At 40.6% G+C, this 24,409-nt stretch overlaps 1 protein-coding gene across 2 annotated transcripts in view; it reads right to left on the reverse strand.

Annotated features, from left to right (window-relative positions):
• SORCS3 (sortilin related VPS10 domain containing receptor 3) overlaps positions 1-24,409 on the reverse strand; it is a 611,216-nt gene that overhangs the window by 44,001 nt on the left and 542,806 nt on the right. For both annotated transcript variants that reach the window (XM_017944309.3, XM_031652096.1), the window contains exons 15-19: positions 20,275-20,392; positions 19,138-19,271; positions 8,541-8,654; positions 5,171-5,342; positions 2,674-2,860 (exon numbers count right to left, since the gene is read on the reverse strand). In XM_017944309.3, coding sequence (XP_017799798.1) covers positions 2,674-2,860; positions 5,171-5,342; positions 8,541-8,654; positions 19,138-19,271; positions 20,275-20,392 — 725 coding nt within the window. The remainder of the gene's footprint in view (positions 1-2,673; positions 2,861-5,170; positions 5,343-8,540; positions 8,655-19,137; positions 19,272-20,274; positions 20,393-24,409) is intronic.

Here is a 24,409-nt window from a genome sequence, read left to right on the forward strand (position 1 = left end):
CTGTTGTGTTTTTTGCCAGTAAGATACATTGGTTGTCACACCCTGAAGGCAAGGCCTACTCTTGGCAGAATCAGAAATGTGGGTGGGGCAAGTCCTTGGAACAGAGAAATGTGAAGTTCATTTTCCTTCTTTGTCTTCATTTTTAAATGCGGCAAAAATGTCAGGTACGAAGTTAATAGGAAGTACTTAGTAAATACTCTAATTTATCATGCACCAAGCTGGGTGATAGGCAGCATTCTGCACACTGTGCCAAAAAATAACATGGACCTGAAATTGCTGTCCTGAGGAAGGTCTGCTTGCAAGTTGGCCCCTGGCTGGTATCTGGGAAGATGGCTCTGGGAGTGTTTCCAGTCAACCATTAACTGATAAGAGTGGTTTGCTCTGCCTAAACTGTTCTTGCAAACAGTATGGTTTATTCCCAATGCTTTCCATTGGGAATCTGGAGTTTTGTTACATGCCAGGCAGAGGGTACCTACATGACCGGCCCACATTAAAAACTTTAGGCACTGAGTCTCTAATGAGATTCTGTTTTAGACAGCCTTTTTATACATGTTACAACTCATTGCTGGATAAAGGAGTGTCCTGTGTGACTTTGTGGGGAGAAAACTCACGGAAGCTTCTGCCTCGTTTCCTCCAGACTTTGCCCCCTGAGCCTCTTCCCTTTGAGGATTTTGTTTTGTACCCTTTCGCTGTAATGAATCATAGTCATGAGTGAAACTTTAGCTGAGCCCTGTGGGTCTGCCTAGTGAATCACCAAACCTGGTGGTGGTCTTGGGGATACCAAACACATGCACACCTCATCCAGCTTGATTCTCACAGCCTCCCTTTTAGCTAAGCACTGAAGATAAGGGTTTTTTTTTGTTGTTGTTGTTGTTTTTTTTTTGAGACAGTCTCTCTCTGTCTCCCAGGCTGGAGTGCAGTGGCGCCCGGCTAATTTTGTGTATTTTCAGTAGAGACGGGTTTCACCGTGTTAGCCAAGATGGTCTCAATCTCCTGACTCCTTGATCTGCCTGCCTTGGCCTCCCAAAGTGCTGGGATCACAGGTGTTAGCCACTGCGCCCAGCCAGCATTGAAGATAAGAAATTGGAGGTTTATAAAGCCTAAGAACATTGACCAATAGTAGACATTTAACAAAGCAATGTGATCGGAATTCAAGCACAGATCTCCCTTGTTCCAAAGCCTGGGCTCATGAACACCATGCACATCACCCACCTGGGTTTCTGACCTGGTGCTTCTGGCACAGAATGGTTGTAGTTGATGTGATGTGGTTCTCACTTTGCCTGTTTATGGCTCATTTGTAGCAGCACCCCACTTTCCCACCAGAATGGAAACTCTGTAAGAGGAGGGCCATATCTGCATTGCTACCTCCTAGTGCCTAGCAGAGTGCCTTCCATATTTTAAGACTTCAACAAATTTTTGTTAAATTAATTAGTGAATGATCGGATGTTTTTTGTGTGTGTGTTTACTATTACAAAAGCCCCCATGAGGCAAAGTAGCAGTCAGAATTAAGTCATTTTAAAACTGGAGTTCAGGAGATCCAGAGATGAAATCATTTATCTCATGGCCATGTAGCCTGTCATTTTTAGGGACATGATTGAGCTACATAATCCAGGTCTCTTCTCACACACATCCCTTATCACTTTTGGTCCCTTTACTGGCATTTTGACCAGAGAGCTAGAAGACTAGCTAGCTTACTGTTTGCCAGGAGGCTCTTAGGTATAGGTTGTTTATATGATAGAGTTGATGCCATCACTGAGTTGTTAATAGGAGGGTACTCCTTGTTTTCACTTAGACTCTTTCAGAACTTAAAATTTCACCATATGTAGCATATTACCTGGAAATTATTGTGGGGTATGAAAGTAAGAACCATGGAAGTCCTTAGACTCAAGAATATCACTGATATACATGTGGGAAACCAATCCCAGTCCCATGACAACATTTCCTTGACCTGACATTCTAAAATCACAATATTAAAGTTTCAGTTTACATGCATCAAATTCTAGAATAGACAATACACAAAATGCATCCAGCACAAAAGAAATATTTTGGAACACCAACTGTTCTTTTGGTTTGTGCCAAGCAACAGCCAATAGCAATGAAATAGATTCTAGGACAACAAAATATTTTTGGACAGTTCTTAGAATTGTCAAAACAGAATGAATTTGCAGTAACCTTTTATGTAAAAATTAGTTTTGTGTGTGTGTTTAGTTCTACATTAAAAATATCCAAACGTGTTTATTTAATCCTTCTTTGGCTCTTACAACACAAATAACAGTTGACTTTGATTTTTGCATTCTTCATTCATGATAGATTGAGAATGAGCCTGAGACTATCAACCAGATGGCTTGTTTCTTTTTCATTTTGAGGATTCTCCAAAAGGAAGAGAGGAGACTTTTACCTGAATGTGTATGCACGCACACATTTATATCAGAGCAGAGTGGTGCTGAAAAGGAGGGCCCAGTTGGTAATATGTTATCCAAACTTCAAAATAATCAATCTATTTCCGTATCATAAAACTCAGAAACACAAATGAGTACATATCTCCACCATTTGGTTTGGGTAATTGTAGTAGTCACAGCGAACCTGGTCTCAGCTCTGAATTTTAGGAAGTCTGAACAGAACTAGTTGCCAACTGGGAATAAAGAGAAAAAGGGGCTGGTGCCTGCTACTTACAAACCACATGCAGGAAGAGGACAGCTGTATCTGAGCCAAGGTTGTTCTCTGCATAGGCTGTCACCTGGAAGATCCCTGCACTCTTATACACATGCTTGATGCCGTCCTCGATGGGGCTGAAGTTTGCGTAGGACACAGCAATCCCATCCCCAAAGTCAAGCTGGATGTTTGTCCTTTGGAGATCACCCTGCAAGACGGCATAGCAGATGGGTCAATTTACGTGGTCCAGCCATACTCCTATCTGATGCTTCCTCCTGTTGCTTCAGCATCAACTTCTGATGACCCATAGTCTTTCCCAAGGGGCTGAAACACCTGCAACACAATGATCACACTCCCATCTGATCCACAGGGCACTATGGGCAGGCACTATGGACCTATTGTCTTCATCGCCTAAGCTTAGGGCAACCTGAGTTGGTATGACACTGGCAATAGTGGGCAAGGTAGACCCTCTATAAAGTTCTGAAGGGAAGCCAAGGTTTCACTGACTCCCTCACATACATAGTTTAATTCTCCTTCTGTGTCGTAATAATAATTGCAGTCATAGTAGCAGCAAATAGTTACAGAGGTTCTTTTATTAGTGCCAAGCAAGTACTCTCCTCATAATTCCATATTGTAGAAAGTATTTTGTCCTCATTTGTGTGGGGACAAAAATAAGTAGTTAGACCAAAGTTTCATAGTGAGTACAGGAAGACCAGGTTCCAGACCCAGTCTGGTTTCAATAATGCCTTCAGTTGCCATGCAGTTGTAATTGTTCCTATTTTGAGTATTTGCTATGTTACAAGAATTATGCTACTCACTTAATACATATTATATAACGCCATCTGCAAAATAACAGCAGGGATGGGATGGCGATTCCCATTCTACAGATGAATACTGCATACCACCCAAAATTATACCCTTGTTCTCTTATCCTTGGACTTCCCTAAATCTACCTAAGCCTCCTCTTCCCTGAAGCCTTTTCAGATCATCCCAGCTCACAGATATCTCTATCTCTTGGAAAGCCAAGAGCTCTCTGTGTACTACCTGGTAACATCATGCCAATGATTCAGGTGAATGCATCTCACCACCCAAAGCCAACATTTAGCTTCTTAAGGGCCTATGCTGAACCCCATTCTTCTTGGTCCCCACCCTACCACCATCACATTGGGCCAACACTTTGGATCAACACAATGCACTTGACCACAAAACAAAGATCCTATATGAAGAAGAATATCATTGCTCTGTTCATACATGAAGATGAATGATAGAATAGAGAAATACATCATTTTGGAATTATGAGCCAATCCTTCTGCCCAGTGAATGTGCACTGATCACAGTTTCACTTTCCATCTCTTCCCCCATGGCAGCCCAGATGTGAATGAAATATTGATAGGTGCTCTCTTGCCCCCCACACAATGTCAACTATCCTTGAGTTTATGAATATAAATTAAAGTGGAAATGAACTGGAGGCAATTCAAATGGATAAGATCGTGACTCTTCACATCCATTCAAGAGAAGGTTTTTATAGCTGTGGTCCTGGAAACTCCCTAGTGGAAATGTGATAATGACCTCCTCTGAATCTTAAAGTCCTTTAATTCAAGCACCTGCTATAAGTGAAGGCTGAGAAATCTGTCAACCCAGGATAAGGAACCTTCACCACCCTGTCCAGTGTGCTCCTGACTTTAAAGGTTTCTGAAGTGCTCATACTTGTGAAAAAAAGACTCCTGGCCTGTTTTGCCTTCTTTCCAAGATCTCAAGAGCACAGAGCAATTTGCATATAAATTTAGAGGGCTGTGTCAATCAGGCAAGCCTTCCTGCTCCACCACTCAGCAAAGACTGCCTTAAATGCCTTAGTATAGTAAGCAATTCAACAGCTTATAAAAGAAGCAGACAACAGAGATATTCCCATACTGGAATAAATGTATGCAGTCTGATTTTACTGCCCAGATTTCAGAAGACACTAAAAAAGTGAAAGAATACAGCATCTAGCTGATAGAAAAGTAACTAATACAACACTCTTTATAAAGATAACTTTAAAAGATTTCAATAATCTTCCCCACCCTCACGCTCATACTTTCAAGACCTTGTGAAAGCTTCGTGGGCTTTTCTAATCAGTGGGATTAAGGGTTAGAATAAAGCAAAAGAGGCTCCTAAAAGCAACAGATAAAATTCAGATTTCCTTCCTCTGGCCAAGTTTACAGTTTATGGTCTTATGGTAATAAATATTCTCTCAGCAAAGCAGACTTTAATGGAGACCCTGAAGAATATATCCACATCTGCATGCTCCAGAGGCAAGCGGGCTCCCACTGCAGACTGGGTCTTTATTGTGGGAGAAAGGGAGAAAGGTCAGTAAACACCCCAAGCCCTCTTTCACCCTTGTCTGTCTTCTTTCCAGAAGTTTCAGCTTCTCACCATTGACTTTGGTGCAGGGGTCTCTGGGAATGTAAGATCTTCTTTTTCCATTCTGGGAATAGTCTGGTTGGGAGTTCCGACCTCAGAGAACCAGTCGAGCACCTACCTCCTCCATGAGGATGATGAAAGTTGCATTGTGCCCCTGCTCTGCCACCAGGCGCCCATCGGTCGTCACCACATGGAGGCCCCGAGGGGCTTTTCCAGGGCACATCTGGGCCTTGGCGGTGTACTTCTCTCTTAGCCCATCTGTGCAGTTGTTGGACACAATCCGCCGATACCTAAGTAGAATTGACAATTGATAGTGGTTTGTGTCGAGTGTGTTGTTGCTGGTGTGTGTGTGTGTGTGTGTGTGTATGATAAAGGGAATGTAAGAGAGCAAGAGCAAAACAGGTGCTTCACACAGCGGCCCCTAGAAACCAAGTCTCAAAGAAGACAGACAGACATTTACGAAGCTGAACAAATGCTGAGGACCTGCTATCCCTCCATCTTGGGAAGAGTAGCTCCTTAAACATTATTATTGATCCTACCTGGTGAGTCACAGATTGGATCAGTGTCTAAACCAGACAAGAAAAATCAATGTCTGACTCACACACAACAAAAGAGGAGGCAGACTCATTGGACTAGGGAAATGGGAAAAGCAGGTGCTTCTACTTGTGAGGGACAACCTGTTTCTATCTCCCAGAGGCCATCTCCAGCTTTCTCTGTACCAGAAAGCAGGTAGAACATCAAACTTTTTCTAACTCTGGTTAATCAGAAGGCTGCTACCTATCTTCCCTATTCCTCCAGGGCATCATTTCTTCCCCTAATGCCTAATAGCCCTTGCTGTGGAGCCGCTGGGCTATTTCAGAGCACATTTTATTTTCTCCTTGCTAATATTTCATTTCTCACTCAGCATAAACACCAGATTAGAAACACAAATTTGAAACTCCTATTCAATCTCACTATGCCACTATGTAAAATTATCTTATAGAAGAGGTAGGCATGGGAAAATCACCTGACAAAGCACTATGACCTTCTGTGACAAGGACATCATTATGTACAATGACACCATGTCATCTTCCTTGCCCACCAACCCCAGCACATGAAGTCAAGCCAAGAGCTTTCCTACAACCCTGATCTGCATGATGGGCATATTTCCAGGCACATGACCATCTATAAGGCTGCACTGAACATACAAATGTTCTGGTAAAACCACGTGAAAGAAACATACCACCACTATGACCATCACCACCATCATCACCAGCAGCATTATTACCACCATCATCATCACCATTACATGCTCATTACATTTTGTCTTCTTTCACTCACTATGTCAAGAATAATTAACAAATCCATCTATTTTGCCTTCCTATGATGGTTTCAAAAACAGAGAAATTTATAATTCTTTTTGAATGATATTAGTCTTCCATCATACCTGACATTTTCCCTAGATCCCCTCAGCCACCCCACTGCTGAATTACACCTCCATTCAGAGATCCCAGGGGATATTAAGCAAATGTTGTATGTCATTATTGTCTTAGATCAAATTATGATATAATATCTTGCATATATACATCATTTTTGTCAACTGAGCTTATAATGGGTCTAAAGTTATTCTGGTTAACACAGCACCACTTGTCCATATGGTAGCCAATATGGTAGCTCACCTTGTGGCTACTGAGCACTTGAAATGTCATTGGTGTGACAGCTGAAATGATAATATTTTTGAAATTTTGGGTTAAAGAAAACATTATTAAAATTAATATCACCTTATTTTTTACATTTTTAATGTGGTTACTAGAAAATCTAAAATTACATATATGCCTCACATTATAGTTAATTTGGTCATCACTGGTCTAGACAGTCAAGATTTGTAATCAATTTATACTTTCTCAGGATGTATAGTTACAAGATACTCAGTTTTTACTGATGATAGCTATTTCAGTGGGTACCATGTCCTAACACAAACTTGATATCATCTACTCTTCTTTTTCAAGTTCAGTTGGCCATTAACTCAAGCTGGTTGATGATTTGTAAACATAAGCCAACATTTACACAATCTGGAGGTATTGGTCAACATCTGTAGCATATTTGCTTTCTTTTTTTTTTTTTTTAATTGCCATTCCCTTTCATTCTCCTGAATTATTTTGTTAGCTATTTGGGATTTTGGCATACCTAAGTTGCTTAAAATGTGGTGTACCTACACATGTCACATGATCCTATGAAATGTTTTAATTCAATTCTTTTATAATTCTGTTTCAACCTGCAATCACATTCAGCCTAGGCCCTCGCTGGGAATTTGGTGGCCCAACTAATCACTTGTGCCCATAATACTCCCTTTCCTCAAACTTCCTGGCACTTTGTTCTCTGACACCACAATCTCTTTAAGTTCATGCTGTAGGATCTGCAATTTGAATGCCTTAAGTCCCTAAACTATACTCGTACAATTAAATAACAGCAAAGATTCTTGAGTCTTAGCTCAGGCTCCAGGAATAGCCCTCCCAGCACTAAATAGTTGGCACGCATTTCAGAGTATCTCAGACCAGTCGCCACTTCTTTTTCATTATATTTTTTCCTTTGTTGACATCAGTTAGGTAGATAGTACCAACACTATGTTACAACTAACTATGGCAAAAGCATCAAGATGAATAACTTGACTGAGATGACAGAAGATCCACTGGGAGAGTTAAGACTGGCATCCAGAACAACTCAGTCCCTTGCTACTCAAAGAGTGGTCCAGGGACCAGCAATATCGACATCACATGGGAGCTCACAGAAAAGAAGAATTTCACCCCCATCCCAGACCTCCCAAATCAGAAACCGCATTTTAATAAGATCCCCAGGTGACTGATAGGCACATTAACATTTGAGAGGTGCTGTCTTAGACCACCCATCCACTTGCCAAATCTGTTCTTGGTTATAGAGGCAGCAAAGGAAAGGGAAAGACAACAAATCTTCAAGAAAATGTTTTTCAAGCATCTGAAAGAGTAACTGATACATGAACAAAGAGATAAACAAGCATGTAATTTGAGAATTCCTGAAAAGCGTCCTTGACATTTTTATTCCAGGAATTCCTAGAATGGAACTTTGGAATTTTCATTTTAAGTTTTCAGCATCAGTGTCAGAGAGTTTCAGTTCATCTTTCACTAGAAAGTACTGTAATATCTGCACATTACTCGTATTAATTTAATTCACTTGAGTGTCAAGGAATAAGCTACATGTCCTTCCAGAAGAGAAGGATTAACTAAAACAATAACTATGGTCTATCATAAGTAAATATCCAAAGGTATTGAAATCTGGTTGATCAGAAATCTCTTCTGATGCTCCCCAAATAAGTACTCTAAGCTAAAGAACTCCTCACTCCCCCTCAAATGCCATTTGTTATAAACAGACTCTATCTTCACTCCATTGTATTCAATAGCAATGCATGTCCTTCGGTCCTAGTTTAGAGAAACAGGAAAACAAGTGAGCTGAGTTCCTGAAGGTGTTTTACTTACCCAGTGCTGTTAAGGTAGCTTTGACCAAGGCTGCAGTCCTTTGATGGGGATGCTGGATTGTACCAGAAAGCTGGGACACACTGGCTCTCCCCATGTCTCTCATACCCATAGTCACTGTCAGGAAAATGAATATTGCATAGTAGTACATATGTATAAATGCTAAAGTAACCACAGGCACACACAAACATATACATGTCCCTATTGCCATCCAGAAAGTCCTAACACATTGTTTTAAATATCCCCAGTGAGGGTAAATATTCATATTTTGAAAGTGAACTTTTAGCCTTTTAAATAATTCCATGTCATTTGGAGTCCAGTCGACAGAACAAAATAGCAACTTAGCAAATAGAAATTCTAGGTTTAAAAAGGTATTGATACAAATAATGTGGCAGGTATATTGGCTTGGGAGTAAATGTGGAGGATGCTGTCAAAAGTACATTTTAAGTCACAGCAGAATTATTGAAATAAGTACATGACAACAAAGACAATGATTTACCCTCTCTGAAACAAGTATATACATGTCCATTCACATGGACACATGGAGTCAGTCAAACTTTTCCTGACTAGATAAAATAAAGGCCCCTATTTCCCTAAAAATAAAACAAAACTACACTGTAGCTCTTTTTGTGTGTTTCTTTAAAATCCTAGCCATAATAAAATGAAGAAAGTCTGCTACGATTTCTTTCCGCTTTTCTCCCTGATGAAAAACAGAAAAGGAACAGAGCAGTGTAGAGAAGGAGGTCCCCTATCTGAAGTACAAACGGTGTTTCCCTACTTCTTGGAGGTTCAGAAGCCTCCTAGGTGTGTAAATGTCAAAGTAGAAGAACAATAAAGTAGGTAGAAGGGATTATTGCTCTTGTAGCCAACCAGAGGTCATTGAGGGTAGCTTCACTTGGTAGAATTCATGTTTCTAAGTTAAGCATCGTAGGGTTTTCTGAAACCCACCGATGGGGCAAAATGAACTGGACATATAAATATTAATCCATTAAGTGTTAATAAAACATAAAGCAGCAGAAAAGAAGTTGCTTTCTCAGAACCCACAGCTCCTTTCTTTTTCTGCTTCCTGCATATTCTTTGAGCCAAGATTTTGTGGAAGTTCAATGAAAACAGAGGCAAATTGTCTGTGTGTGTACCTACAATAGGAATGAAGGGGAGAGGGGACTGAAAATTTAAATTTAATTCCACATCTATTTATAACTCAATATGTGCCCTGCCCTGTAAAATAATAATAATAATAATAGTAATAAACTTAAAAAGGTGTGACAATCCCTGTCCTCAAAGGGTTTTCAGTCTTTGGGGGAGAGAGATACAGCATACCCCAAACACGACTAAAGAACAGAATAAAACGATATGCAGCACAGCACTAAACAGTACAGCTAAGAAAGAACCAATTGATTAATGAGATCATACACAATATCTTCCCAGTCTGACCCCACCCCACCTTCTTACCCAGCTTCCCATCAAACTCTTAACTGAAGACTTCTAGCCAACCTTTTCAACCCTCTTTATCTTTTTATATGTAATCCCTCAGGCTTGAAGCATTCCACTTTTTTCTATGTTTGGTAGTTTCCTACTTATCCTTCTTTAATATCTAGGTCATAGAATGCCATCGCTGGTTCCCCAGACAAAATCTTTGGGGTCATAACCTGTTGGTAACTATAAATGGAAGCTACAAAAGAGCAGAGATATTCGTCAGTTTTTGTTTGTTTGTTTGTTTTTGACCAATATGAATTTAGAACAATACCTAGGACATTTCAGGCATTAAATATTTATTGGGTAAATGAATTCCAATTACATTAGAAAGCAATTGCAGCTGGGCACAGTAGTTCACACCTGTAATCCCAGCACTTTGGGAGGCCTAGGCAGGTGGATCACCTGAGGTCAGGAGTTTGAGACCAGCCTGGTCAACATGGTAAAACCCTGTCTCTACTAAAAATACACAAAAAGTATCCAGGCATGGTGGCAGATGCCTGTAATCCCAACTACTTGGGAGTCTGAGGCAGGAGAATCGCTTCAACCCAGGAGGTGGAGGTTGCAGTGAGCCAAGACCACACCACTGCACTCCAGCCTGGGCAACAAGAGCGAAAACTCTGTCTCAAAAGAAAAAAAAATAAATTATCCCATTGCATTACATGGTTGCCATTACAACGGTCTCTGCAGGAAGACTGTGAGCCCATAACTGATGCTACAGTGTGGACTGCAGAGAGTCGCCCCAAGTGCCCAACAGATTCCCGTGGAGTTAATGTGACAAGAATCATGGATTGCTACATAGAAAGGTGGAACTTTAGATCAGTCTTGATATTGGCATGTTTAAATGAAGCTGGAAGGAAGGAAGGAGAAAGAGACATTTCTGCCAAGTAAATGTTTTGGCCAAGCCTCCTGATTAACTACTGGAGATCTCAGCCTGACAGTTCATATGGACTCAATGTTGTGCCAGCTTGTAATAGCCCATGAGAGCTCACAGTTAACATCTCAGAAATGTTGCAAGCTAATTAATGGTTGTTAAACAAAGCCACTATTAAAAATGAAATTGTATGAAATTTCAATTATATAAATTATATTACAAAGGTAATACTTAAAACATATATTCCTGATCACTATATTTTAATATTATATATAATATATACTATATTATATAAAAACTATTCTATCATTCTAATGTCCATGCTATTGAGGTGCTTTACATCCATGTATCTGTATGGTGGGAATATTATATAATGTTGTGGTACTAGCTCTCTCTCTGTATGGTAACACATGGCAACATACTTAGCCTCTGCATGGCAGGAACATATATAATGTTGTGGTACTAGCTCTCTCTCTGTATAGTAGGAATATTATATAATGTTGTGGTACTAGCTCTCTCTCTGTATGGTGGGAATATTATATAATGTTGTGGTACTAGCTCTCTCTCTTTGTATGGTAGGAATATTATATAATGTTGTGGTACTAGCTATCCCTTTGTATGGTAGGAATATTATATAATGTTGTGGTACTAGCTATCTCTGTATTACAGAACATGGTATAATGTTGTGGTAATTAGCTCTGTATGGTAGGAATATTATATAATGTTGTGGTACTAGCTCTCTCTCTGTATGGTGAGAATATTATATAATGTTGTGGTACTAGCTACCTCTCTGTATGGTGGGAATGTTATATAATGTTGTGGTACTAGCTCTCTCTCTGTATGGTGGGATTATTATATAATGTTGTGGTACTAGCTATCTCTGTACAGGAATATTATATAATGTTGTGGTACTAGCTATCTCTCCCCAGTTCTGCGTTCACTCCATGTCAGGTTGGTAGCTTGAAATCTGCCATGATGGGAATATGTCTGATGATCAGCAGATACCATTAATCAGGGAGTATTTATTTGTTTGTTTCCAGAGAGCCAGCAGTTAAATATTTATTAGCACACTGCTGGATCTCTTATTTCTCTCTTTTTTTAATTTTATTTTTTGATACAGTGTCTCGCTCTGTCACCCAGGCTGGAGTGCAGTGACGCGATCTCAGCTCACTGAAACCTCCAACTCCCAGGTTCAAGTGATTCTCCTGCCTCAGCCTCCCGAGTAGCTGGGATTACAGGCACCCACCATCATGCCCAGCTAATTTTTGTATTTTTAGTAGAGATGGGGTTTCGCCATGTTGGCTAGGATGGTCTCAAACTCCTGACCTCAAGTGATCTGCCCACCTCAGTCTCCCCAAGTACTGGGATTACAGGTGTGAGCCCATGTTCCTGGCCTGAATTACTTATTTCTAAGCATTATTTGTCTGTGGAAATATTGGGCTGTGGTGTATCCTTACTACCTTCTCGAAAATTCTCCAGTTGTTTTCCGAGGTAAATCTATTGAATGTCCTACTAACCCTAGGGATTACCTTCCTATGAAGGAAGGGTGCTCTCTCTTAAGCAATTTTAAGAATGAAAGAAACATCTTAATAGCCTTTGCTAAATGTAACTGTGCTTAGCAGTTCTGTTCAGCTCTGCTACCTGTTGGCAATGCAGTAATTTTAAAAGGTGCACCAGGCATGTTGCTTTGCCCCAAAGAGTAAAAGAATTTCATTAATATTTAACAACATTAGTGGAAACTGGCTGCCTCCAAGCTGTGGACGTCTTCATTAATTTCTCCTAAATGTATATTAAAATATCTCATACAGCCCAACCTCCTTCCTAGCTCCGAAGTCTGCATGATTAGACACACAAGCAGTTCCAGCTGTTGCTCCAGCTTCCTGGGGAAAGGCGTTTTTCTGTTGAATTGTGAAGTTTGGACAGAATGCACCAGAAAGTTTGATTTGCCTCGGGGAAGTCTGCTGCTGCAGATTCTGCAAACATACACACATTTTCCTTCAAGAAATAAGTCACCTCTATGTCTTTCTCCACTATAACAGCTTTAGAAGTTCTGAAAGTTTAGGAACAACTTTTTCATTTCTAGGAACCTGTATGTCTTCTAAATTCCATCCAGGGAAAAGGCTTAGATTCTAAAGGAGGGATAGCCAGGACAGTGTAGAAATAATAATAATAATAATAATAATAATAACAACAACAATAATAAACCTCTGCGTGTCAAAATACGAAGGGATACTTTTATTCTTGGATCCAATCTCCTAAGTTGGTAGACTGGAAAAGAAAAGCAAAAAGGGGAGAAATGACTATGCCAAAGATTGTACACAGCTGGCAGTGGCAGAGGTGATAACAGAGACTCCTGATCCCTGTTCAGCATGAGTCCAATCCCATGGGGCTCATCAAGGAGACCCCTAGTCCCCAGGAATGACATTCTGACTCTTGGAGCCAACCAAGGAGTCATGGTCTCTTCCAGACAAGTTGCAGGGGCTCTCAGACCACTCACAGCCATATCACAGCCTCCCTGATTCCCATTTCTCCATCCTCCCATCTGCCAGTTGAGATTCCAGTGCTAGTGATCTACAGGCACCCTGTTCCACTTTAGCAGGCAGGATAGCATGGTAGGTTTGGGATTAGGCAGATAGAGGTTCTTGGTAGGCATGGACTGAGCACTCAACAAACACAAGCAGGCTCAAGAGCAACAAAAACAATGGATTAATCATTAACATCATCATTTAGCTAAGACATAAGCCCAAATACAGCCGTAAAGAAAGATTATAATTATATCCAAACCATTTCAGAAATTGCTTGGAAAATCCAACAATCATTCCTCAAATATTTCTCCTAATTTAATTCCATGCTGTCCATCTGCCTTATCCCTTTACTCACCAACAACCTTCTTATATATCTGTTTTCTTTAGGTTTATGTTTTCTTCCTGTTTTCTCAGTCTCTTATTTATTTCTTTGAAGTACTGCCTATTTTTCTTTTCTTCCTCAGCAGGAAGTCTACATAGTCCCATCGCCACCTCCTGCAGGAAGCCTTCCATGATTACTTCAGTCCACAGTGATCTTTTTGTTCTCTTTGTTTTGTGTATCTATAGCATATACAGTCAGAACTAGTGCTGTTCAATAGAACTTTCTATTATAAGAGAAATATTTTATATTAAGCTAATATGGTAGCCCCTAACTAGTGCAATGAAGAAATAACATTTTTTATTTCCTTTTAATGCAAATAACCACATGTGACTATGATAACTTTGGACAATAAAATTCAGCATTATACTCATTATTTTCTGCTATGCCTTCTTTTAGTGCAATAACTCTTTTGTATACATTGTTTATTGTCTTGTTTATCCTCTGACTTGTCCACTATGGAAACACATCCTTGCTCGTGCTCCATACGCAGAGTACTCGAGCTTACTCTGGGGAGCCACTAGATCAATGTACTTCGGATACATCTGAATATATGTGCTGTGACACCCCCATATCTCCTCCCCTGTCTTCTACATCACCACTCAATAAACTTGCTTTGTGGACGTAGTGCCGTATGGGACATGGAGGTAGCCTGTAAAACATAATAAGACTCAGGACTCTGAGGTCAGAATAATATTATCCTGAGTGAATTACTTAACATCTCTCTGTTCCATTCCTTTATCTGTAAAATGTCTATAATAGCAGACTCTCCTTCTGGGAGTTCATTGAGAAGATGAAGATAATTCATCTCAAAGACTAAAACATCTGCTACATAGTAGGTGCTCAGTAAAAATTTTTGTTGAGAGAGAAGTTAGGTGAATGAGTGAAAGAAAAGAACTCCTGGGCATAATAATCTCTGGTTCAACCTGGTTTCTTACTGAACAAGTGAATTCAGGTCTCCTGGAGGGCTACTGCCTCTCAAGAGCCCTCCTTTGACTGTAGAGGAGCCCGCTCGTGCACCTTTTCTGACTACCTGATGGTCTCTAATAACCTTTACTCTCAATAAGGATTTGTTCCTGGTCCTTATCCAGCGCCATGATGGAGGTTGCTGCAAAGTGGCTCTCTAGGGTACGCTTGAGGCTGGCGGATTTATGAAGCTCTTATGTTGAAACATCGATCTTTATGCAGAATTCATACTTATTACTGATACTCGCTCTGGAGAAAGTTGTGGAAGTGAATGTTTTGCTACAAATAAATGCTTCTGAGAATCTAGAAAATCTCCTCTTTTCTTGCAGAAGAGGGACAGAGGTAGAAGATATCTTCCCTCTGTGAATCCAGGTTGCACTCCTCAATTCTTCCACCAATGTGAAGACATTTAATCCATCCTCCCCAGTCTTTACTCTTCCCTCCCAAACTGATTGAACTAGGTGATACCCTCTCTCTGCTGTCTCTGAGGCTTGAACTTTTCCTAGATCAGTCAAATGAACCTGCCCTGATTTGGCCTAGGGAAACATTTAAATGGACTGTGCATGATAATCACTGGTACTAAGTGCACTGGGCATTTCAGATGCCTTTGCTAATAATACTTCCTGCTAGAGAGGACCACTGAGAAGGGGACAAGGCTATAGGCCATATGCTGATTTCTGCATTAGCATTAAAGACCAGCAAACAGACAAAATGTATTTGATGCAAAAACTGTATCTTTTAACCAATCACTATGCTTATTGAAGTTAACTTAAAAATAAGAAGACAATTTCAAATATTCAGTCTCATTGTCTCCCCAAAAATCACTGTAAATAATTCAGAAATTTCAGTAATCAAAAACAACTTCACCCCTACTCAGTAGTAGTAAAAAAAAAACTTTATAGGCCATGTGATTTTTTGTGTGTGTGTGTGTTCTGAGATTATGACCACAAACCCACCATCAAGCCTTGTCTACTTCTCCACTCTACTCAGGTGGCTCTTCTATATTATTTTTAATATGAGGAGTGATTGGCTACAGAAATGCAAACATACACCACCTTATATGTCAAAAAAATTCTATAAAATATTTTTGAAGACCATACACCTATTATGATTCTAGTACCAATGGTCAAAACTACTTCAACGGAAATTGTTTCAGTGTTAAGGAAATATTCTACCTTATATTTCATCAACAGCAGTAAACCCAAGTCATTTGGGGATGAGTTTTAATTTTAGAGTAACTAAACTTGGAAACTCTATTTTTTTTTCTGAAGCAAAATGAATCTAAAATAATAAAGACTTGTTTGATTTCTTGAGAAATGGCAGGGTGTGGAGGAGAGAATGTGAATTTAACTAGATCTGCACTTGAACCCGGGCTCATTTTCTCCCAGGGATGTAACTTCGATCAAGTAACCTATATCCAAGATGTTTCTTCTCATTAAAATGGCAATGATAAAGATCCTGACATTACACGGTCTTGGATCCACATAGTACCTCTACCAGTGCAAGTATGAGACCCACAGAAGGCCTGGTAAAGGCTCCCCTTCACCTCTCCCACCATGCTTTACTTATAGTTGCATTCTGACAGCACTCCCTAAAGAAGGTTCAGAAATACTTTGAGCAATGCCACCAGTATCTAACTAAATGGATACGACCCCAAGATACTACTCTGAAAACAGTGCTTATTTGGATGTATAAACTTTGGTTTACTTGCAAAAATGCCATAGGGACCACTTAACCCTAGGGTGTAAGAATAACAACAGCAGCAACAGCAGCAGCAATAGCTAGCTTATGTTGTATTTCTACGTTGTACGTCAGTAGGATAAATGCCTTATCTATATTAATGATGTATATTAATATATTAATTCATTCATTCTTCCTTAGGATCCAGTGAGGTAGATGTTATGTATTTTTATTTTGCAGCTGTAGAGATGAAGTCACAAAGATTAAGAAAATTTGCCAAGGTCAAAAACTGTGACTATCAGTGCTAGAATTTTTGCCCAGACCAGTAAATGTTACTGGAATTACTGATGAGAAAATATTTTACAGTTCTTATTTCTTCTCACTTGTGATGCTACCCAGCAATGGGTGAGGGTCTATTATGGCACACAGAGACACAGGAGAATATGTACCATGACAAATTCAAAGACAGTATGCCTCAATGGAGTTAGTCTGCAGAAGGACATAAGGAAGCCTGAAATTAATATTCTGAATATTCAGGTTGACATCAATATGTCACAAGCCATAATTTTGAGTGGCCTACTGCACTCATTGCTATGACTATTTTTGCTTAATTGTGATTAATAATTGAAAATATTTTTCACTATGTGAAAATATACTTTGTTCCCAAGGGCTCAAAATGGTCACAGAAAGGACCCTGCTAGTAAAATTTAAATTCCATTTAGCATGTCTCATTTTCATGACTTTCACTGAAGCCATGCTTTCCCAGGTATGAGTTTAAGGATGAAGAACAGGTGGAGAGCAGTCAGAGTCACTCCTCTGGCTTCCAGGTATATTCTTAGCAGAAAGTGGGAAACAAAGGATAGTTTCTAGTACAAATCAAGCTTAAAAACCAGCTGGATTAAACGAGGCTGGAAGGAGTGAGGCTGTCATTCAGGGGCAGCTGCTCTGTGCCCACTTGGACTTACTCTGGCTATTTGATGCCAGAGAAGCCCAAATGCAGCTCTATCATTGCCCTGCCCCTCCCAAGTTTAAAGGCCAATGCCCAAGTCCTTAGTTTTGTCTTTTAACAAAGACAAAGCTGGGATGGGCTACCAAAATATTCAAATTGAACTTTAGCTTTTTATTGTGATGCAGAGGAAGAATTCATCCAGCTGGGATCAGAGTCCTATGTACCCATTCCCAGAATTGGGGAGGTTTCTGACCCTCCTAAAAGGAATGATGTTCAGAAACATGCTACAACTATTTATTGAATCTTTACCACGGGCCAGGCACTGTGGATGCAGACACAGGGGAAGTCTAAAACTCCTGCATTCATAGCACTTACATTCTACTGGAGAAGGATAGGTGATAGTAGAACAATCAAAAACATGTTCATTTTGTATGGCAATTAATACTAAGGAGACAATAAAACAGGGATATGCTAGACTGTGCCAGGGTATAGGTGAGATTAGGTGGTCTCAGAAGGCATTTCTGAGAAGCTGATATTTTTGCTGAGACATGAGTGACTCAAAGGTGCCGGTCATGCTAAGATTTGCAAGAAATTCTTGCATTTTCTGCTCCCCTGCTAGGAATGAGCCAGGATTAATGAAGGTGCAGGAGATGGTAATGTGGTTGCAATACAGTGAATACGGTAAGAACAGTAAGGAATTTAGACATGAAAGTAATTGCAGGGCCAAATCACCCACAATGGAGGAAGCTAAGGAAAGACGATCAGATTGTATTTTAAGCAAGGGGGAAGATACTGGAGTATTTTAAGTGTAGTAGTGATAAGATATGGTTTGAGTTTTTAGAATACCATCTCAGTTGCTGTGAGGAGAATGAATTTTAAGTGACAAGGGTAGATGTGGAGAGAGTTCGATTCCTGGAGTGATACAGACAGCTGCGAGATGGAAAGAAGTGCTTTGAGTTAGAATGTGTTTTGGGGGTAGAAACTGCAAGGACTTGCAGATGGCCTGGATCTGACAGTGAAAGAAAAGGAGAAACCAAGCCCTTCTGGCAACTGAGTGGATAGCTGTGTGTTTTATTGCAGTTGGAAAAACTGGGCAAGGGACTCCTTCCAATGAGGGGGATTCAAGAAAAGCTTTGCTTTGGCTGCCTTAAGTTTGATATCCCTGGTAGTGAATCAAGAGGAGATGAATGCTGAGTAGATAGCCAGACACATATGTGTCCAACCAAGAGAAGGGGGAGGCCAGGGCTAGAGGTAAATATTTGGAAATTTGGAAGTAACTGTCTATAGGTGAGATCTGAATTTCATTAAGTGAGATTTAAAGTTGTTCTCTGTTGCTGTTATTAGGGGGAGAAAAAGGAAATAAGAGAGAGGTCACGTGGAAGAGCACAGAGTGCATGTGGCTGGAGACAACAGCAAGGCAGTAGCTCTCTAACCTCTGTCAGTGCCCGGCCCAACATCTCCAGTACTTTCCAATACAGCTGCTCACTGCAGATGAGAAGAAGCCCCCCCGGAGATGCTGCCCTGATGGAGCAGTGACCCTCTCTGTGACAATGCCTCAGCCTGTCCTCCTTCCAGGAATGCAGACTTCCCATCTGGCCCAGTAACTGGGATGGTTGGGCCCACAGGCCAGCAGATACACCTCGCATCTCTGTGTCATGCTTCCTCTCCTAACTTCATCTTCACCCCACCCCACCCCACCCCACAGACAGGTGAAGACCTGGTTGGAATTGGTAATAAAATGCCAAACAACTCACCACTCGAAGTCCCAGTTGGCACAGACACAGGGTTCTGAGACCACTGATCCTGAGTGGTCTCGGCCCAGGGCACACTGAGCTCCTGGCTTACGTTTCTTGAATATTTTCCTTTCTCCCATGACACAAGGCTCTCCCTTAGAGAGAAATTCCATAGTGAGAGAGACAGAAAAACAAAAAGGTGGTGAAATAAACCAGTTGTCAACAAGAAGCATTAGCCTGTTCATTCTCATTTAGGTACTTTATGTAGCAGTCTCATTCTCAGTAATGATCCAGGAGTTTCAAGAATAAAAGTGCTAACCTTTTACTACTACATAAAAGGAACATTATGGGAGGTGGGCCCACTTCTACCCTCCACCCACCCAAGCCAGTGATGTCTACATCATCCTGTTTCTGCTCCACCTCTATGGAGAATGTAAGGACTCCAGGCATCTTTGCAGATCACTAGGCATTTGCCCAAATGGCTTCAGTAGCAATTCTAGTGGAAAGGAGCCCATTTCTGGCACATTTTTCACATCATCTTCAGAGGGAAATTGAAGTTGACCCAAAATGTTCCCTCTCTATGATAAACGACCATGCCCAAATCCTAATTCCCAGTCAAGGACAAAGAAAGGAGAAGTTGATACAAATTACAAGAACCTAGTGGTTCTGAAGAATGCAGAAGCTTGCTTATTTCTCACAGCAGTAAATATCTACCATTGCTATACCTACTCACCCCGAAACCCTTTCTCAGTGGACCTGTTCCCAGTGCTCTGGGGCCCTCATTTCAGGCTAGTCTGAGAAATGCTCTCGCCCTCCACACTGACAGATGAAATGAGCAACTCTTGGAGGCCTTCTAGCTGTAAAAAGCTCATTTCTCCATGGATAGAGCTAAAACCCTAGGTTATCATCATCACCTTTCCCCCAGGCAGCTTAGTGATTTCAATTAGTAGATAGGATCCCAGGGTGCGAGATGGTTCCTAAATATCATCCGGCCCTACTGGACCTAAGTGTGTTTCACCCTTTTCTTCAAATCCACCCCCACAAACTCAGATGACCCAGTACCTTCCTCCCCTAAACAGGAAGGCTCAGATAAGACCCAACCGGGCTTGCACTAGCTCCTCCTCCCAGAAGCCAGCAGTCCACCTCCCTGGGGTGTACCTGATTGAGCAGGTGCCAGGTCTGATAGTCCTCCTTGGTGCAATGCCGGCTGAAGATAGATTTGTAGTCCACTTTCACCAATTGCCATTCGGAGCGGAGGCTGAAGTGGCCAAAAACTCTAAGCGTTTAGGGGAGGAGTGGGAGAGACAAATGGAGAAGGTCCCATAGTCAGTCACTAATGCACAGAAACGGGGAAGGAGATAGACATTCACTGCAGCCTGGACTTTAGTTATTCTTCCAAAGTGAGCTCCTTGAGGGCCATTGAGGAGAAAGCCCACTATCCATACAACTCAACCAACTGGCATGTCATTCACATGGGTTTTAAATCAACTATGTTTTAAATTGCAAAAGTAATATATGTCTATTACAGGAAGCATTTAAAATATAGAAAGCCCAGTAAAGAAAAAAATTGGAATTGGTAGTCCCAAACTCACCACCCATATAAAACTCTTGTTCAGATTTAGACAAACAGTCTTCCCATTTCTCCTTAATGCAAGCACTGGCATTTTACCTACCCATGTCCACTGACAGGGACTCAGTTTCCTCATCTATAAAGTGGATTGTACATATGTATGTTGGGGTAGAAGGAGTGAATTTGCTAATTTAAAGCACAACTTTGCCAACTGCAAAGTCCTGGTTGAATTTAAGTGTGTTAGTTGAAATTCCCACTGTTTAATGCACATAAATACCTACCCTGCCTCCTCCTTCTCTGAAAAGAAAAAAAAAAATCACAGCAGACTCATAAAAGGAACTCATATTTATGTATAGTAAAGAAGCACACCATCTGTGACTTAGATAATCAATACTGACCTTTTCAAAGCCCAGCAGTTGATTGCCCTATAAATATGAATGATCAATTGTTTCTAGAAAAATAGAAAAAAAAAGACTGATCATCCATACTCTACTCGGGTGGCATGTCTTGCAATTACAATGCAAGACATCTATCATAGTGATATAAAGGGGAGACCGATCATGCTGCAAACTTAAAACAACTGAAGTCTTTCAAGGAATTGGATGGCTTCCATTTCAGCAAGACTTAATCACACTACCAGCCCTGGATTCTCCTCTGCCCAAGTTCAGATACTGTTATGGTGACACCTACAAGATTAACTCTCTTCCTGGGTCATTTTCTTAGGCTCTCTAAAAGATGAGGATGCTTATGGGAAAGGTAGAGACTGACAAAACTTGTGAAATGAAGAAGAATACAGAGTTGTTTTTGTAGATCATCCAATTTACAATACATCTCAGGATCAATTTTGAAAGTGCTTCAGATAAAAGTTAAATAAAACCTTTTAGAGCCTTATCTAAAAGAAAATTAAGCAGACTTTGAAAGAGAGACAGGATCTCTCCTTTAGTAAAACTACATGGGTTTTGTATGGATCTAAGCTCAGCATGGGGTAGCAGAAGCTCTGAGCCTAGAATACCTGCCATAGGCAGCTGACACTGTGGAGCAAAGCAAACCTAACTCCCTCTCCCTGGGTTCTCTCTGCTCTCTTGTATTCTTGCTAAATCCAGTGGTTTCCAAATCCAATTCATCGATGCCAGGTCATCCACTAAATTATTTCCATTTCTTAGCTCTGGATTCATTTTACATAGAGGTCAGTCCATTTTAAATCTTTAACAAAACAGCTCTCTCTTATCAAACATTTTTGCTTGTTTGAAGAGAGGACGGTTAAACTGATAAGCTCATCAAGGGAAAATGAAACAAACAAACAAACAAAAAAACAGTGGGAGGAGACCTTGACAGATATCTTTTTTTATCTCTATCGAGCCTTCAAAACTGTCGCATTCAGATGCCACTTCCACCGGTAAGTCTTCCCTGACTGGAATACTCCTAGTGCAGTATGTTAATGACGCTAAACCAAATATTTCTGCTGACTCCAAATAGTTTAAATTTACTTCCTGGATTACAAAAGACGTCATGTCAGATTAACCACATTCCTTTCTGTGAAAAGGTTACTAGGCAGACAGAAGAGGAAAATGTGAAGCACATTATTTGCCTGGATACCAGCATGGCATTTAACAGGGTCTGTCATAGGAATCTTGACAAAAAGATTGAGAAAATATGAGCCAGGTACTTGGTAAAATTATGTGGCTGAACAGTACTTAATTAAGACATTAAAATCAACCAAGAGGGAGGTGTGAGTAGTCCGCTGCAGGGTTCTGTTGTCTGCTCTTTCTTGTTCATCATTTTTATTAATGACTTGAAGACACGAAAATAATGGTCATCATTGGAAATTGAATTTTTTGATGACATAAAGCTGGAGGAAGCACTCAATATGCTCGATGGCAGAAGCAAGACTCAATAAGGTCGTGACAGACTAAAGATAGGCTCAACTTAATAAGGTGTGATGTAACCCAGAGAAATGTTAGCTAGATCCTTTCCATGGTAATTGTATAAGTAATGGATAAACGAAATGGGGCTTGGTAATTTTCAGGTTTAATAGTAATAATAATAGCCGCTTAAGAGTTTCCATACACAATGTGAACACTTCAGGGAGACATAAAATATTTAACGTGATCTTGAAATGCAGTAACAGAATTATATGTATTATCTAGAACCAAAGAGGCAATAACCTGGTCTTTTCTACACTAACTAGATCACCAGGTAAATTGTGGTTGCTTTTGGCTGCTACCATTCAAGAAGAACATAGACTGAGTGTCTGAATCTATGGTACATGTTTGGGCTTTGGTAGTGGTGGTGAAGTATGACTCTGCTTAAATTTTAAACAAACAAAAATGTGCTTATCAGCATGTATGTATTTATCTATAAATAAAAATCACATATATTTTGTCAGATTATTCATAGGGGTTCATAATTCCTAACGTTTAAGGACCACTGAAGAAGAGAGTGATTAAGATGGTGCACTGCATTGAATGGTGACCTGCAATAAGATATGACCACTTCCTATTCCCTGGAACTGTGAATGTGACCTTATGTGGGAAAAGCATCTTTGCACTTGTAAATCAAGGGTCTTGAGTTGAGATCATCTTGGATTATCAGGGTGGGTTCTAAATCCAATAAAAGACACAAAGATGAGTAGCATGCAGTGAGCAGAAGGCCATGTGCAGACAGATGCCAAAATTGGAGTTATGCAGCCCAAGCCAAAGAACACCTGGAACTTCAGGAAGATGGAAGAAGCAAAGAATGAATTCTCTGCTACAGCACCAGGGGTAGTAGAGGCCTGTTGACCTTTTGATTGTGGACTCTAAACTCCAGAACTACAAGAGAATAAATGTCTGTTCTTTTAAGCCACTAAATTTGTTACAACAGCCACAGAAGACTAATACAGGTGGCAATATGATCCAAGACCACTTTCATCTACCCAAAATGTGGTGTAAGAACTAAGGCTGGTTAACCTGGACATGACATAGGAAAGTGCAGTGAGGGAAGAGCAGCAGGTGGATATTCTAGGGAGCTCTCTTGCATGTAAAAAATAACCAAAAATAAAAGTGTGAAAGTTTATAAAATGTGAGAGAACTTTCTTCTTCTTCTTCTTTTTTTTTTTTTTCTTTTTTTTTTTTTTTAACAGAGTTTCACTCTTGTTGCCCAGACTGGAGTGCAATGGTGCAATCTCGGCTCACCACAACCTCCACCTCCCTGTTCCAAGCAATTCTCCTGCCTCAGCCTCCCGAGTAGCTGGGATTACAGGCATGCGCCATCACACCTGGCTAATTTTGTACTTTTTTAGTAGAGACAGTGTTTCTCCATGTTGGTCAGGCTGGTCTTGAACTCCCGACCTCTGGGGATCTGCCCGCCTCAGCCTCCGAAAGTGCTGGGATTACAGGTGTGAGCCACCACACCAAGCCTGTGAGGGAACTTTCTAACAGACAAAGGTTCTAACAACAGGAACAAGAGATGCTCAAAAGTTAGCAAGCATAAAACTTCAAGCTCAGGCTTGATCAATTCCCAGGGCAGATACGGAGTAGCATGCAAGCATCATCCATGTGTACAGCCTAACTGACCCCAAGCCTCTAAGAATGTCCATGTTCGTGGTCTTTCCAACTCTTTGAGCTATCCATTACTGATCTCAGAGTGCTCATTTCAGGACAGAACACAAGAATAGGTGCTCAGTCAGGACTTACAGACTTGTTCAGATTGTTCTGTTTTGCAGTCCTCACAGGTACATTCCTT

This window comes from Papio anubis, chromosome 11 (assembly GCF_008728515.1).
Source record: "Papio anubis isolate 15944 chromosome 11, Panubis1.0, whole genome shotgun sequence".
Taxonomy (NCBI): domain Eukaryota; kingdom Metazoa; phylum Chordata; class Mammalia; order Primates; family Cercopithecidae; genus Papio; species Papio anubis.